Source organism: Carlito syrichta, unplaced genomic scaffold, assembly GCF_000164805.1.
Source record: "Carlito syrichta isolate Samal-C Ts95f unplaced genomic scaffold, Tarsius_syrichta-2.0.1 Scaffold308892, whole genome shotgun sequence".
Taxonomy (NCBI): Eukaryota; Metazoa; Chordata; class Mammalia; order Primates; family Tarsiidae; genus Carlito; species Carlito syrichta.
Genome location: NW_007252988.1, coordinates 88,580 through 104,297, shown reverse-complemented (window position 1 = coordinate 104,297; position 15,718 = coordinate 88,580). Strand labels below are relative to the sequence as shown.

The following is a 15,718-nucleotide window of genomic DNA, read 5'->3' as shown; positions in this document are numbered from 1 at the left end:
CTGTCTCAATATCCAGAGTTCAATACAGTACACTGTAAACTGTGTGAGTTAAATATTTTTATGTAGATAATTTTATGATTAAAAAATCCTCAAATTTCTTTAAACACAATATTTCAAGTTACTATATTTTTGTTTCGAGATCTGAAATGATACAAATTGTGCCCAAAGATTAAAGCATGAATTAAGCAAATAGATTAGAAAAAAAATGTTCTCACTTAGATTTCTATTCCTCACTCTTACTTGCTTCATACTATTTCTATTGAAGGTATTTAGTTAAACCTTTAATGAATGACATGTGAGAAGAAGGTCATCTGAAAACAGAGTTAACCTAGACTAGCTCATGGGTGCCAGACAGGGAGACTGTGGACTCTGAAATGGTCCACTTCCTGCTAAAAACCAGTTCCGTTTTCTATTTTGCTTTAATATAGGCCTGCTTGGATGAAGCACCACTCAGTAGCTACTGACCATTTAAGTAGGTAGTATATAACATATAAACAACTTAAAGGTAAAGTATAAAAATGGTTTTCTTTCCAAGTAAAAGCAAATAAATGGAAGACTAGTTATAGCTCCGAAGCACACTGGGTCTGACACTAAGCACCCCTCCCCCAAAATGTCTGCAGCAGCCCTCACTGGTCAATATCTCATTTCCCAGACCCTCTTGATTCTGGCACTTAGGCTAGAGTTACCACAGAGGTAGCAAAAAGTTTAAGGAAACTGGAGGTTTCCCACAGAATTTACATTCTGGCAACAGTGTTAAACACACATGGCATGGACTATTACTAAGATGGTAGCCTGTTTCTCAGCTTCAGAGGCTGCGAAGGACATTTGTTACTTAGACTCTGCTGGTCTTGGGGCAGCATGGAATGACGCAGCTCATTTTACTGGTGACAAGAATGACCCTTTTATCCCATATGGCCAAAGACAGCAGCTTTCGTCCAAGTCTGTGGGAATCAGATGAACTATGCTTTGGGGGTTTTGGGTTTTGTTTTGCTTTGGCGTGTGGGGTTGTTTTTTGTTTTGGAGTTCTGTCAGTGCATATATATACTTACATATGGTATAGTCTTTAAAAATTGCTTTCCTTATGTTTCATTGCTTGGTCACATCCCATACACTGTCATCGTTAAAATTTACTGACGCCCAGTACCCAATTTAGAAGGCTCTAACACAATAAACACATGGCAAGGAGTTAGGGACCCTAAGGTATCTTCAAGAATGGGATGGCTCTGACATCACTCACTGTGGAGTGAAAGCACTAAGTTCTGTCTAGTTCTGCCTGAGAGGAGATAACTTCATGCAGGTGTACTGTTACTCTATTGCCAAACAGGTAACAAAAGCTGCTCTTAGCTTTGGCATTTTCTGTTTCCTGAAAGGGATTCTGACTGACGGAGGCAGAGAGGACAGTGAGTGACCCCAAATAAATGGACAATCCCCAAAAGGGCCAACAGAACCCCCTGGAATCTGCGTGGGTCTTTTCCTCTGTGAACCCGCAAATGGACTCTAGTCCTCAAGTGCAGGACCCAGAGACCAGAAGCTTGTAAGAACTGTTATCAGCAACACGTGTCATCTAAGCAAAGCCACACAGCTCCCTCCTCAATCTAAAGTCCAGCTTTTTGGGAGAGGAGAAGGGAGATTGGTGCAGGTGAAGGACATGTTGTTTCCCAAAGGCCTGATACTCTAGGCTACACCTAACAATATAGTCAGAATGCAGAATATAATTCCACTTTGAAAATAAATAGCATTATTTTAAGGGTAGAGCATCTTGAGAAAATTGAGGATGCCTACTCTGAAATCTGAACACAAGAACATGGAAGTCACACCGGTAAGCAGGTATATTCTGCTGAAAACACAGATGGGTATTTTGGCTTTCAAGCATCACACAAACACTTTTCAAAACTTTAGCCACTTGAAGTGCAAATGTTAAGCAGACTTTAAAAGAGATCCTTGGTAGCACATGCCGGTAGTTTCGGCTACTTGGAGGGCTGAGGTGGAAGGATTGCTGGAGCCCAGCAGGTCGAGGCCGGGGTGGCCATGAGCGTGCCACTGGACTCCAACCTGGGTGATGTAGTGAGACTCCGACTCAAAAAAATTAAAATAAAATAAAATAAAGAGATCCTAAGCAATAATTCATACCTGTCTTCATGAAACATGGTCAACTCTGGTTTTTGGTGGTGATATCTCAGACTATACATAGACCCTGACTCTGCTTCCCTCACAATGAACAGCCATCCAAATGGTATGTACACATAAAGGTTTACACAAAGGCCCTGCTAGAACTTTGCTTAAGCCTTTTCGATTAGGTGCATGGAGCCAACCAGCTCACTCTGTATACCTCACCAAAGGCAAGAGCAGCAACTTTTCTATTTCAATAACAATTACGGGCAGAAATTATATGATGTAAAATAGAGGTCCTTCCATAAAGTTTAAGATTTAGGGCAGGAAAAGTCAAAATTCCCACGAAGTCAAAAATAATTCCATGTGGTCTTGTACTCCATGAACCCTGCGACGAACTCTAGTTCTCAAACTCATGTACTCGGATCCAGGGCCACCAGGACACTTCAGTATGCCTCCACCTGGCTCATCATCATCTTTCTGCTGTATTCATAGGCCACAAATAGTGACCCATTAGCGGGGATTGCTCGAATCATAGTAGCTTTCAGTCCAGAATATAAGGCTGCTATTCCTTCATTTCTCACAACACTTAAAAGGGTTCCAATAAATCCTGTCTGTTTTCCATACATCGAAAGAACCTGAATTCTGGATTTAACACAATCCACTGGAAACACGACAAGCCAGAGGCAAATTCCAGCAACTCCACCACTTAACATCAAATGGGCAGGGCCTAGTTCATCTTTTGATCGCCCTGATGCAAAAAAAGATCGGCTCAATTCATAACCACCAAAGAAGAAGAAATAGCCCGGTACTTCTTGAAGGAGAGTACTCGAGAAACCGTGGTAGAAGCCTGAAGGGCCATCCTGTCTGAGAATACCCTTCATGACAGACCAAATTGTATTATGGCTTCTGGCTATCTTCCCTGACCTCTCCAGTTCATACATGGCCTGTAGCCGGCACTTCACAAGCTCAGTGGGGCAGAGGGCCAGCGCGGCGAACGCTGACGCCAAGGACCCGGCGGTGGCAGTCTGCAGATCACTCAGCTTTGCCTGCTTGTCCAAGCCAACCACTCTCCTGACAAACTGTTGGCAGAAGCCGTAGCACATAAAGAGTACCGAGTTCTCGGCGACATAGGCCATCAGCGCAGGGCCGGTCCCCTTGTAGAAGCCCCGGAAGCCCACTTGGGTATACGTTTTCAGAAGGCAGTCGGTGAAGCCCTTGTACAGGTTCGGGAACGTCTGCATCTTCACTTTTATGGTGTCGAAGGGCTGCCCGGTCAGTACACACGCTGTGCCCCCTGCGGCCCCCGCCGTGAGGTCGATGGCGGCTTGGATGCCAGGACTGGACTTCATGTTCGCTCCCTCGGCGGCTGGTCTCAGTGAAAGCAGCTTGACTCTCCGGAGCGCAGGACCGGGTTCTCACGTCCCGCCGCCGGCTCACAGGTCTCTCTCCCCGGCGGGGAGGCCGCTTAACCCCACGCTTGGCCCCGCGCGCCCGGCGCACTGAACTAACCCCCAGCCGCGCCCCCACGCGGCTCACGAGCGCGCCCGCGGGCTCTGGCGCCGGGGTCTGGCTATGCCAGCGCCCGCGGGCGGGAGACTCGGACTGAAGTACCTCGAATGCCTGGTAAAACGGCGGTTGAAAGCGATTCGATAAATCCTTGCAACGACGCCGGAGACTCTAGGCGTCGCTATTCACCCGACGCGGAAAGGAAGGCTTTCCGATTCCGCCAGAGTCCACGTTTTTTGCCAAGCCAAACGAAATAGGAGATTGCGGAGCCTGGATTCAGAGTCAATCTACAGAAAGTGTACTTTAAGGTAGAAAAGACAAACTATTTGGGGGTTGCTACATGAGAGTTGGTGACTGCTTTTGATGAGAAAACCCTCGGCAAGCCGGGTGCGGTGGCTCACGTCTGTAATCCCAGTACTTTGGGAGGCGGAGGCGAGAGGATTGTCGGAGCCCACGGGTTCGAGACCAGCCTGGGCAACATGGCTAGACCGCGTCTCTACAAGAAATTTAAAACATTTAGCTGGGCGTGGTGGCTCGTGCCTGTAGTTCCAGCTACTTGGAAGGCTGAAGCGGAAGGATCGCCCGAGCCCAGGAGGTCTAGGCTAGGCGACAGAGAGAGACTGACTCAAAAAAAAAAAAGAAAAGAAAAGAAAAAGAAAACCTTCAGCAATGGGCGGGCGCAATGGCTCATGCCTGTAAGTCCCCCAGCACTTTGGGAGGCGGAGGCAAGAGGATTACCTGAGCCAGGGGTTCGAGACCAGCCTGGGCAACTTGGAGAGACCTTGTCTCTACAATAAATCAAAAAATTAGCGCGCACCTGTAGTTTCAGCTACTTGGAAGGCTGAGGCGAAAGGATCACCTGAGCAGATCAGTGGCGGTGAGCGTGCCACTGCACTCCAACCTAGGCAGCAGAGTGAGACTCCGACTCAAAAAAAAAAAAAGAAAAAGAAAAGAAAGAAAGAAAAGAAAACCCTCTGCGAGCGGCTCCTGCACCTCAGTCTCTGGAGGGTTGGGGAACTGTCGGGGTTCTGAGCCCAGCAGAGCTGGAGAAATGCTGTCCGTGGCAGCATCTCCAAGGATCTGAGGTTGCAACCCTGGGAACTGGTGGTAAGCGAGTCCTCATCATTTCTTGAGATGGGACACGCATCTGACAATTGACTTGGGAAACAGATAGTACGTCTATACTGTATTGCAAAGGAGCTTGATAGAAAAGAACTGTGTGACTCCCGGATCTATTCTTGCTAAGTTTTGAAGTTTTTGTCGAGGACCCACACAGCTGTATGCACTAGAAGTTAGAAGTTCTGGATGTAAATGACAACATGCCTACCTTCCAAGGCATGGTGCGGTTTCCGATATTATTGAGAGAACACTTTTTCCTTCCAAATGTTCATAATCACTATAATGAAAAGAATTCTCTCCAAGTTTAAATTCAAAGTCCTAGCTGACTTTGGGTAGTACAAACAAAATCTGGTGGAGATATAAAGTATGCTGAAAATATTCTTTTTTTTTTTTTTTTAGTTGGCGTCTCACTCTGTCACCCAGGCTGGAGTGCAGTGGCATGCTCGTAGCCACCACAGCCTCAACCTGCTGGGCTCAGGCAATTCTTTTGCCTCAGCCTTCCAAGGAGCTGGAACTACAGACGTGTGCTACCTTGCCTGACTTGTTTTTTGATTTATTGTAGAGATGAGATCTCATCAACTTGCCCAGGCTGGTCTCGAACCCCTGAGCTCAAGCAATCCTCTTGCCTCGGTCTCCCAAAGTGCTGGGATTACAGGCTAGAGCCACTGCACCCAGCCAGTATTCTCTTTCATTGAGAAAACTTTCCCTCTCTGATCCTTGGCTGTCAATTAATATTTAAAAGTGAGACAGAGAAAAGCAAATTGTGTATGGATTGTTTGTCAATAGTCTCCATTGTAGTAAATAGCAACTTGACCTTTCTTTGGTGAATGGCTTATGTCAGCATTTGCAGTCATTTTATCTGGGACCACCCACGTGGTTTCTTCAGAGAATAGTCTTCCAATGTTGATTCTGTGTATATGAGCGGGGCTGGGGAGGAGTAAGTTACAGATTATATACCTTGACACTGATTTAATGAAACAAGAGCGGGGAAAATGGGTGACATTCCTACAGTAAATATATAGACTTTTACATAACTTCTTTGTCTGATGCTATACACCCCAGACTTCATCTGTGCCTACTGTCTCTTATTTTGGGCCTTCTTTGTTTCAATTTATCCAGAAAGTAAATTTTCCATCTTCTGTGGGATGCTGAAAGTTATCGGGCTTCATAGAGTGGGATAGGGATCCCGGACACCCAATAACTCTGAACACAGACTTTAATGAATCTCACGTCTCTAGGCCTACACCTTCCCACCTTCTTGCCTCTCACATGTTCTGTAATGAGTGGGCTTGTCTCACTTTGGTATAACCCCTTGCAGACATTTGGCATGTGACCTTCTGTGATCTGTGAATTCATTTTTCATTTCTCTATATTTTGTTCTTCCGAAAATGGGTTGACATCTTTCATTCATTGTTGTCTTATCTCCTGTTCTCTTTGTTCTTGGAGGTTAACATTTTTTTAAATCCTATGTATTATTTTAGCAGGCTTTTTGATAGAGAAAAGAGATGTGTGAGTTCAAACTGCCATTTTAAACTAGAAAACTTTCTTAAGATTTTTAAATCCCTCATGCCATATTTAAAAGTTGCTTTTCCTATGTAAGGGGGGAAAGTATATTTTTAATATTTATAATGGAAGTCCTATCAAATTATCTAGCTGTGCATTCAATATTTTAATGACCATTGATTAAATGCTCATTCATTACACCTGGTACATTGTTTTATTTTTTGAGTCAAGGTCTAACTCTGTAACCCAGGCTGGAGTGCAGTGGCATGATCACAGCTTACCGATGACAGCTCATTGATGACAGCTTACCAATCACAATTCACAGGAGCTTCAACCTCCTGGGCTCAGGGGATCCTCTCACCTCCACCTCCCAAAGTGCTGAGACTACAGGCTCGTGCCACCATGCCAGGCCCATTGTTTATTTTTTAAAAACACAAACTGGATCTACAAGAGGTGCAAGATAAATAATCAAATGCCTTTGCATTTTGCTCATTTATGTATTTTTGAGAAACAAAGTTAGTAATCTCAGAAATTAGACTTGAAGCTTCAAGCACTCCTATCTGAAGAATGTGTTTTAAAATTATACTGTGGGCCGGGTGCGGTGGCTCAAGCCTATAATTCCAGCACTTTGGGAGGCAGAGGCGAGAGGATTGCTAAAGCCCAGGGGTTTGAGACCAGCCTGGACAACATGGCAAGACCTTGTCTCTACAATAAATAAAAAAAAATTAGCCGGGCATGGTAGCGCACATGTGTAGTTCTGGCTACTTGGAAGGCTGAGGCAGAAGGACCGCCGGAGCCCAGCAGGTTGATGCTGGAGTGGCAATGAGTGTGCCACTGCACCCCAGCCTGGGTGACAGAGTGAAACTCTAACTCAAAAAAAAAAAAATTATATTGTGTAATAGTAACCACACTTATATTAGCTATTTTTGAGACTGATACCAGTAATCTAATTTTTTGTAAAACATACATTTAAACAATGAAATTTATGCATAAAATTTAAGTAGTTATTGAGCTAAGTCTGTATTCAAGGCATTATGTTAGGTACTATGGTACTTCACTGAGTACTAAATGGTAACTGAAATTATTTAAATGATAATATATTAAGTAGACTTTGCTACAGTCATCTAATATAAATTAGAGGTCTTCTGTTGAAGCCTTTTGAAAAATAAACATTGAATGCCAAATGAAATGGACCAACTATACATTGATCCAGTTATTTAGAAATGATTTTGGCCATTAGGTATACTCTTTAAGACAAAGGAAGTCCATTACCATATCTGTAATAAATATGGCTGGGTGTGGTGACTCACACCTATAATCCCAGCACTTTGAGAGGCTGAAGTGAGAGAATTGCCTGAGTCATGGGTTTGAGACCAGCCTGGGTAACTTGGTGAGATCTCATCTCTACAATAAATTAAAAATTATCCAGGTGTGGTGGCGCTGGCCTGTACTTCCAGCTACTTGGAAGGCTAAGGCAGAAGGATCACCTGAGCCCAACAGGTCAAGACTGCAGTTGCCATGAGCAGTGATCCACTGCACTCCAGCCTGGCCGACAGTGTGAGACTCCAACTCTAAATAAATAAATAAGAGAATGTCCAAGGCATTCTGATTCCAGTGACATGACATATTCTCTGCATCACCATCTCATTATGGAGAGAGCTTAAAATGAATAATTAAGGTTATTTACAATAAAGGTGTTTGCTACATCAGTGGCATTTTTTTTTAATTACATATTTTATCTTCTATGTAAAAAAAAATGGGTTAACTCTACATTGCTATTTTTTCTAGTTGGGCTGCATGAACAGCCATGCTAGGCTATCTGTGCATTCGATCCTTTTGGGCTACAGTTCATGATGCACACTGTCTTTAAGCACTGTTTTTGTGGGTGGAAAATGCACTTAACATGTTTTTCCTCTGCTCTCACATCACTGAAAGGACGGACCAAGAGCAGGAAGCCATTATTTTATCTTGTTCTTAAACCCTGACACAATGATGAGAAAGTAGAAGATATGTCCTGGAGAAATCCATGTTTTACCTTGTTCCTAAACCCTAACACAATGATGAGAAAGTAGAGGCTATGTCCGGGAGAAATACATGCTCTAAGTAAAGATTAACTTTGCAGACTTTATCTTTTCAGAAACACAGACTCCTTAAGCATGACAGCCTATTGTAATTTGTCTTTTTAGAAACAAATTTCTCAAGCATGACCAGGATGGACCCATTGTATACTCAGTGCCTGGTGACCAGGACCCCTGTCAGGGTCTCCAAGACATCCACAAGTGGTCAACAAGGAAGTCACAGCAGTCATGTCTACCTGATTGCAACATCTCCAGGGGAAAGGTTTTAAGCCAGGGCTTGGGGGGCTACAGGGCCACACTCATCTAGAGTGTAGGCCTGCTTCCTGTCTGTGGGAAGTGAACCTTTCTTAAATAAATCTTTTCTTCTTTCACCTCTTTGTGTGTTGCAAATTTTTGCATTACTCGGATCCCTGGTTACCAGCGTGCACCTCCAGCATGCTAGAGGCGGTACTGAGCCCTCCCCCATCCATCCATTCACCCTCACCCTCCGTGCCCTAACAATTACAACAATCAACACAGAATATTTCTATAACCAAATGTGTGGAGGTTTCTCCCCTACACCAAGCAATCAATCAAAAATGCAGCGAACACCCAGCACTGTCTACCTAGAGAAAACACCAGATCCCATGGATTGAGAGCTCAGTCCCCAATACTGCCCACCCACTCCAGACACCAGTCACAAATCTGGGCCTCTGGAACTTCTGATACACCGGTTTCAACCTGGGGCTCCCACAGCCCCCTCTTTGGGTTTGGTTAATCTGCTAGAGTGGCTTACAGAACTCAGAAAAATACTTGCCTTTATTGATTTATTATAAGGGATAGTACAAAGGATACAGATGAAGAGATGCATAAGGCAAGGCATGGGGGAAGGTGCCTGGAGCTTCCATGCTCTCCACAGGGCACTACCCTCCAGGTACTCCCACTTGGTCGGCTATCCAGAAGCTCTCTGAACTCAGTCCTTTGGAGTTTTTATGGAAGCTTCATTACACAGACACGAGTGATTAAATTATTAGCCACTGTTGACCAACATAGCCTTCAGTCCCTTTTCCTTCCCCAGAGGTTGGAGGAGGGTGTGGCAAAAAAGTTCCACCCCTCTAATCCTGCCTTGGTCTTTCTGGTGACCAGTCCCCATCCTGAAGCTACCTAGGAGATCATCAGCATCCAAAAAGACCTGGAGATGTCTAAGGACTTTGGAGTTTCTAGATTCCAAGGAGTTGTATGCCAGAAGCAAGGTCAAAGACCAAACAGATGTTGCACAATATTAGTTTTCTTCAATTTGGCTTTCTGCCCCAGAACGCATACATTGGGGTGGGGTGGGAAGATGGATGGAAAGGTGGGAAAAGCACTCGGGATGGGAAAGAGGCAAGTGAAGAGATGGGTTAGGGGTAAGACTGGGCTGCAGGGGGAAGAAGGTCAAGGAGAGGAAGATGAAGGAACCAGGATGACGGAGAATGAGGAAGCAAGCTGCTGTCTGGGCACTCGGTAAGGGGAGAGCTTGTTCCCTGAGGGACACCTGCCACACAAGGGGGCCACCAGAACTGTGTGTCTGGGGGATGTTAGAACTGACCCCTCAGAGGCAGGAGGCCTGGAGCACAGGCCGCCAAAGGCCCCATCCCTCTGTGGAGAATTGGGGGAGCCACATCAGAGGCAGAGGGCAACTAGGTCAAGGCGACAGTAGGAGTGGGTCAGTGCCAGGCAGTGGAGAAGAGGGAGGCTAGTTCCGTGTGTGGCAGTCTGACATTTCCATGCCAACACCCACCCAGCCAGCTGCTGTCCCGGCGGAGCAAGGGGGCAACCTGGAGGTACACCAAGGATTTGGGGTTTAGGAAAGCAGAGTTGGGAGGAGTCTGAGGAAATACCAAGGTAACACAGGGAAGGGAAGGTTGGAGTGGGGACCAAACCATAGCCCTGGCCCCAAGAAGTCAACAGAGGAGTGGACAGAGCAGGTAGCAGGTGCTTTAGCTGGGTGCCCCAGGTGAGGGCATTGAAGACTAATGGGAAAGGGAACTTTGTAATTTGCTTTTGCCTGAGGCAGGCTATCTGGCTGTAGCCTTCAGAAGGAGACAAAAAGAGATCAAGGCCCTCATTTCTGACTTTAGGAAGACTCTTTGGGCTCCGACCTAGAGCTTTCCAGCTTTTGGCCCTGAAAGAATTCTTCCCCCAACTATGACTTAATCAGAAGACTCTGGCACCACCCACTTTTCGCAGTGGGCCCCGGGCTGGTCTGGGGACTCAGGAAAAGCCGGTGCTGTCGTAATGTAGAGATGGTTCAGTCTGTGGCCTATAATGCTAGTCAGTCAAGTCCCTGTGGGCCTCAAGAAAACGAAAACTTTCCTCTGGCCGGGCTCGGTGGCTCAGCCTGTAATCCCAGCACTTTGGGAAGCCAAGGCGAGTGGATTGCCTAAGCCTGCGGGTTCGAGACCAGACCGGGCAACCTCGCAAGACCTCGTCTCTACAATAAATCAAAAATTAGCCAGGCGTGGTAGCGTGCACCTGTAGTTCCAGCTACTTGGATGGCTGAGGTGGAAGGATGACCAGAGCCCAGCAGGTCAATGCTGAGGTGGCCCTTGGGCATGCCATTGCACTCCAGCCTGGGCGACCGAGTGAGACTTCAACTCAAAAAAAAAAGAAAAGAAAACTTTCCTCTTTTGGGACCAGTACCAGTAGAGGAAAACTGTGTTCCTCAGGGGGTGAGGATTGTAGGTGAAACCAAGATCTTTTTCAGGACTGAAATAGCCAAGAAGATGAGAGCTTCTAGATAAGGCTAAGAGGAGAGTCCCTGGCCTTTTGAGAGTTCTGTCTGCTTGGGTACAGGATCACCTTTCTCCAACTTCCGGTGTGAATTAAGAAAGAAAAACCTTCTCTTTGGAGAAGCTAGGATCTCAAAGCACAAGAATCTTCTTCAGGGCCTTGCCTGTCTCACAGCTAGCCTTTGGGTGGGACTGGAGTTTTCTGAACAGGTAATAAGGGAGTTCTGACCAGTAAACCTCTGAGAGCCTGTGTTGTGTGATATTAGGAGCCTGGTGTTGTCTATACCTACCTGTAGGTGACACACATTCAGTAACAATATGAGCACACCCTGGATATAGCCCCAAGCAGGGGGCTGGACCTTGGTGAGGGGTCCTGGAGGTGACCAGCCCAAGATGTCTCTTTCCCTTCAGGCTCCATTCCTAGGTATGCAAGTCATGCTGAGGCCATGGGTGAGGTATTCTCCACACCTGCTGACCACATCTTGCAGCTATGCATAGTGAATGTTTTCATGCATACTTCCTGGTGGCAGTCGGCCCCCCAGGCTGGTTCAGCCAAGTCAACCCACCTGAATCAATGCCCATAACATTTACCTTTAATTCATTATAATACTAAAAATCTCACCCCTAGAGAGAAATTGCTGCCATTTTATGTACATGCAACACATATATAAGCATGTTCTCACACTACTCCTGTGCACTAGAAACTCTATCTTTTTCATGTTTAACCCTACACTCCACCCTACAAAAAATGCTATATAACCTATGTGCCTTTCACATGGGGCATAGTCTTTTCCTGTCCAACCAGCCGTGCCTGGACCACCTTCCCTGTATGTAAGTTCCTGAATAAAGTCCATGTCTTGTCTGTGCTACCAGGCCATCTCTTCAGTCTCTCAGACACAGTGTCCTCTCTTTTGGAATCTCTGGGGGTCTGGCACTACAACATTTCATTGACAAGTTCTATCCAAATGTGTCCTCGCTGTTAATTTCCCAATTTGGTAACATTTATTTTGGTCCTGACACTTCTGCTGCTGCTGGGTTTGAGCTTTAGTACAGGTATAATGACATTCAAATAATCACTTTATATTACACACACACACATACTCATGACACATAAATACTCTCAACTGATACCAACACCCAGTATTAGATATTGAACTTGAGTTGAGGGCTCTCCATCTACCCACTTCATCTATTCTTCTAATAAACTGCTTATTTTTTCAAATGATATTTATGTACAGGTATAACATATATTTATGTATAACAAACCAGCCACCACAAAACTTAGTGGCATTAAAAAACAATAAACATAGCCGGGCTCGGTGGCTCAGCCTGTAATCCCGCGCCTTTGGGAGGCTGAGGTGAGTGAATTGCCTGAGCCCGCGGGTTCGAGACCCGCCTGGGCAGTGAGACCTCATCTCTACAATAAATCAAAAAATCAGCTGGGTGTGGTGGCGCATGCCTGTAATTCCGGCTACTCGGAAGGCTGAGGCGGAAGGATCGCTGGAGCCCAGCAGGCCGAGGCTGTGGTGGCCAGGAGCGGCCACTGCACTCCAGTCTGGATGACAGAGTGAGACTCCAACTCAAAAAAAAAAAAAAAAACAATCACATAGCTTCTGTGGGTTCAAAATTCCAGAGCAGTTTTTCTCAATCTTTGGACCTGATTTCAGACGAGATTAACATGTCCAGGGTGGCCACAGACATATGCAAGTAGACCTGATTTCAAAGCCACTCTCACATTTTAGATTTATGGCAGCACCCAAGGTCTAGGTAGCAAATCTGTATTGGTTATCAACTCAAAAGAGAAAAGAAGTTACTCTAAAATGAAGTAGGACAAGTTGATAAAGAAGGATACTCATATTTTTGAGTGATGAAGTTGCAGAATAGTGTTTATAATAAAATCATATCAGTTGGGCTCAGTGGCTCAGCCTGTAATCCTAGCACTTTGGGAGGCTGAGGCGAGTGGATTGCCTGAGCCCACAGGTTCGAGACCAACCCGGGCAACTTGGAGAGAACTTTTTTGTAATTGTAATTTTTTATTGTAATTTTTTACAATAAATAAAAAATTAGACGGGCATGGTAGCATGTGCCTATAGTTCCGGCTACTTGGAAGCCTGAAGTAGAAGGACTGCCAGAGCCCAGCAGGTCGACACTGGAGTGGCCACGAACATGCCACTGCAGTCCAGCCTGGGCAATGGAATGAGACTTCAACTCAAAAAAATAAAAATCATATCTACATATATCTGTCTCTCTCTCTATATATATTGCTTTGCAAAAATACATGTTTTTAATTAATTGGGCACCAAATAAATGCCTGCAATAATGCCTATCAAAATGTTAAGAGTAAATTTCCTAGATAATAGATGTGATGACTTTATTCCTTATTTTTTGTGAAATTTCTGCATTGTTTAATTTTTTTCAGAGACTGGTCTTATTTCGCTAATATTTTTAAATGTTAATTTTTTTTGAATTTTCAAGTCATTTTATTAGTCCAACCATACAAAAGACCCCACCACCACATCTCTGCCGCCACTTTTTTTTTTGAGTGAAGTCTCACTCTGTCACCCAGGTTGGAGTGCAATGGCACACTCACAGCCACCGCCGCCTCATTCTGCTGGGTTCAGGCAATCCTTCAGCCTCCGCCTTCCAAGTAGCTGGAACTATGGGCATGTGCCACCACACCCAGCTAATGTTTTGATTTATTGTAGAGATGAGGTCTTGCCAAATTGTCCAGGCTGGTCTTGAACCCCTGGGCTCAGGCAATCCTCTTGCCTCGGCCTCTCAAAGTACTGAGATTACAGGCATGAGCCACCGAGCCTGGCTCTGCCACCACTTTCTTCCAAAAAGTAGTGGAACAAGGGCAAGAGGGCTTAGATTGAACAGACACTCCCCTGGGAGGCATTTTACAAAATGCAAAGGGGGTACAACACAAAAATAGCAACAGATCGAGGGGTAAACAGAACCACATAACACAAATGGAGTAATGAGAATGCCACCTATGCTGTTTTCAAATGGAAGGACACTGGAGAGACACCCAGACCTGCAGTCTTCTCATAGCCTCAGAGACTGCTGGCTCCACCTGGGCAGTGTCCTCTCTCAAGTGCCGGGAGACTGAGAGATGTGGGGGGAGGGGACCACAGAGAGAGTGTTTGTGACACCATGCCCCATGCTGAAGGACTACTAACTTCTCCGAAGAGGGCCACATACCATGCCTGCCTTCCCTACCCCAATGAGGAATGTGTCCATGAACTGCAAAGAGGAGGGTGTGTGAGGGGCTCTTGATCCGGCCCCAGGCCCATGTCTGGCAAGCAGTGCTTAAAAAATAAAGACACCCAGCCTGGCAACTTGGCAAGACCTCATCTCTACAATAAATCAAAAAATTAGCCAGGTGTGGTGGCGTGTGCCCATAGTTCCAGCTACTTGGAAGGCCGAGGCAGAAGGATCAACTGAGCCTAGTAGTTCGAGGCTATGGTGGCCATGAGTTCCAGCCTGGGTGACAGAGTGAGACTCCCACTCAAAAATAAAAAAAATTTAAAAATAAAAAATAAAGACAAAGTCCAGGGCAGGACTTTGGCTGAGAGAAATGAGAATCATTAGATCACCAGGCCTGAGATGATATGGAAGAATAGTAAGCCAAGATAGAAGCAAAAACTCCAGGCTCTTATACCCTTTAGTATCGTGGCAATGAGGATACCCACTTCCCCCACCCCTCAGGCTACGACAGGGCTTCACCTGGGTCCTCCTGTCAGGAGAAGAAATGAGGTATAAGAGCTATCTGCCTTCTCAAGCCTTCCTGCTATCAAGTCAGGAAGGCAGGGGAGCAAGGGCGCCGGAAGCTGAAGAACAGCGCTGCATCTGTGTGCAACAGATGGGATGAGGTCAGCCCAAACTTCAAATACACTGCTGTCAGACCACATATCCCAATTTTTGACAAAAACATGGTCATTAGGAAACAAGTACAAGAGAAGCTAAGAAAGGACCAGTGACTTTGGTATGAGGGAGTCCTGACAGCATCTCTCACCTACTGTCTTGAACCCTCAAATAACCAAGAAACTGCCATAACCAGGAACTCTCCTGCTTCTTCGAGCTTTTTGGTTGTCTGAGGGAGCAGGAGTAGGGCAGGTCTTGAAGGAGACAAAGAAGTGGATAGAAAAGGGGGAAAATCCCCATTTCATCTCTAAAGCTGTCTCCCAGAGCACATAGAAGGGCTATTGGGGCAAAAGACCCCAATTCCTCTGGCCAGAAACCTTTAACCCTTGACTTCAAAAATTAAGGCTGGGACTGTGGGGCTAGGTAGGGCTGTCAGGCACAGGTGTTAGGGGCATCCGTCATCTGCAGAGGGGATGCTCCTGCCTTCCAGATCTTCCTCAAGCCTGCCTAGGCCTCCAGAGACAGTCACACAAAAAATGGCTCTGCTCAGCAGAGCTTTGTTTTCCTAGATCTCTGCAGATTTCAACATGTGTTTCCCACAAAGCAAGCAATCCGGGCTTTTCTACCTGCCCACCTCAATTCCTTTTCGGCCCTGGGAGCCATTGTGTTTCTGCCCCGTGGGGATGGAAAGCCAGTGGAAACAAGAACCAAGAGTCAACATGGAAACAATCATCCTGGAAGAGCAGGGAGACGTATGCATTTCCCTGGGCCACCTCTCCAGTG

At 45.8% G+C, this 15,718-nt stretch overlaps 1 protein-coding gene across 1 annotated transcript; it reads right to left on the bottom strand.

The window, feature by feature from the left end:
• Positions 1-2,241: 2,241 nt before the first annotated feature.
• On the bottom strand, positions 2,242-3,537 carry SLC25A2 (solute carrier family 25 member 2). The gene has a single exon (XM_008066359.2). It carries the CDS (start codon positions 3,459-3,461, stop codon positions 2,556-2,558), a length of 906 nt encoding a protein of 301 aa, XP_008064550.1. The 5' UTR covers positions 3,462-3,537; the 3' UTR covers positions 2,242-2,555.
• Positions 3,538-15,718: the final 12,181 nt, after the last annotated feature.

Coding starts and splice junctions, on each gene's coding strand:
- SLC25A2 (XM_008066359.2), bottom strand. CDS start 3,461: ATGAAGTCCAGTCCTGGCATCCAAGCCGCCATCGACCTCACGGCGGGG.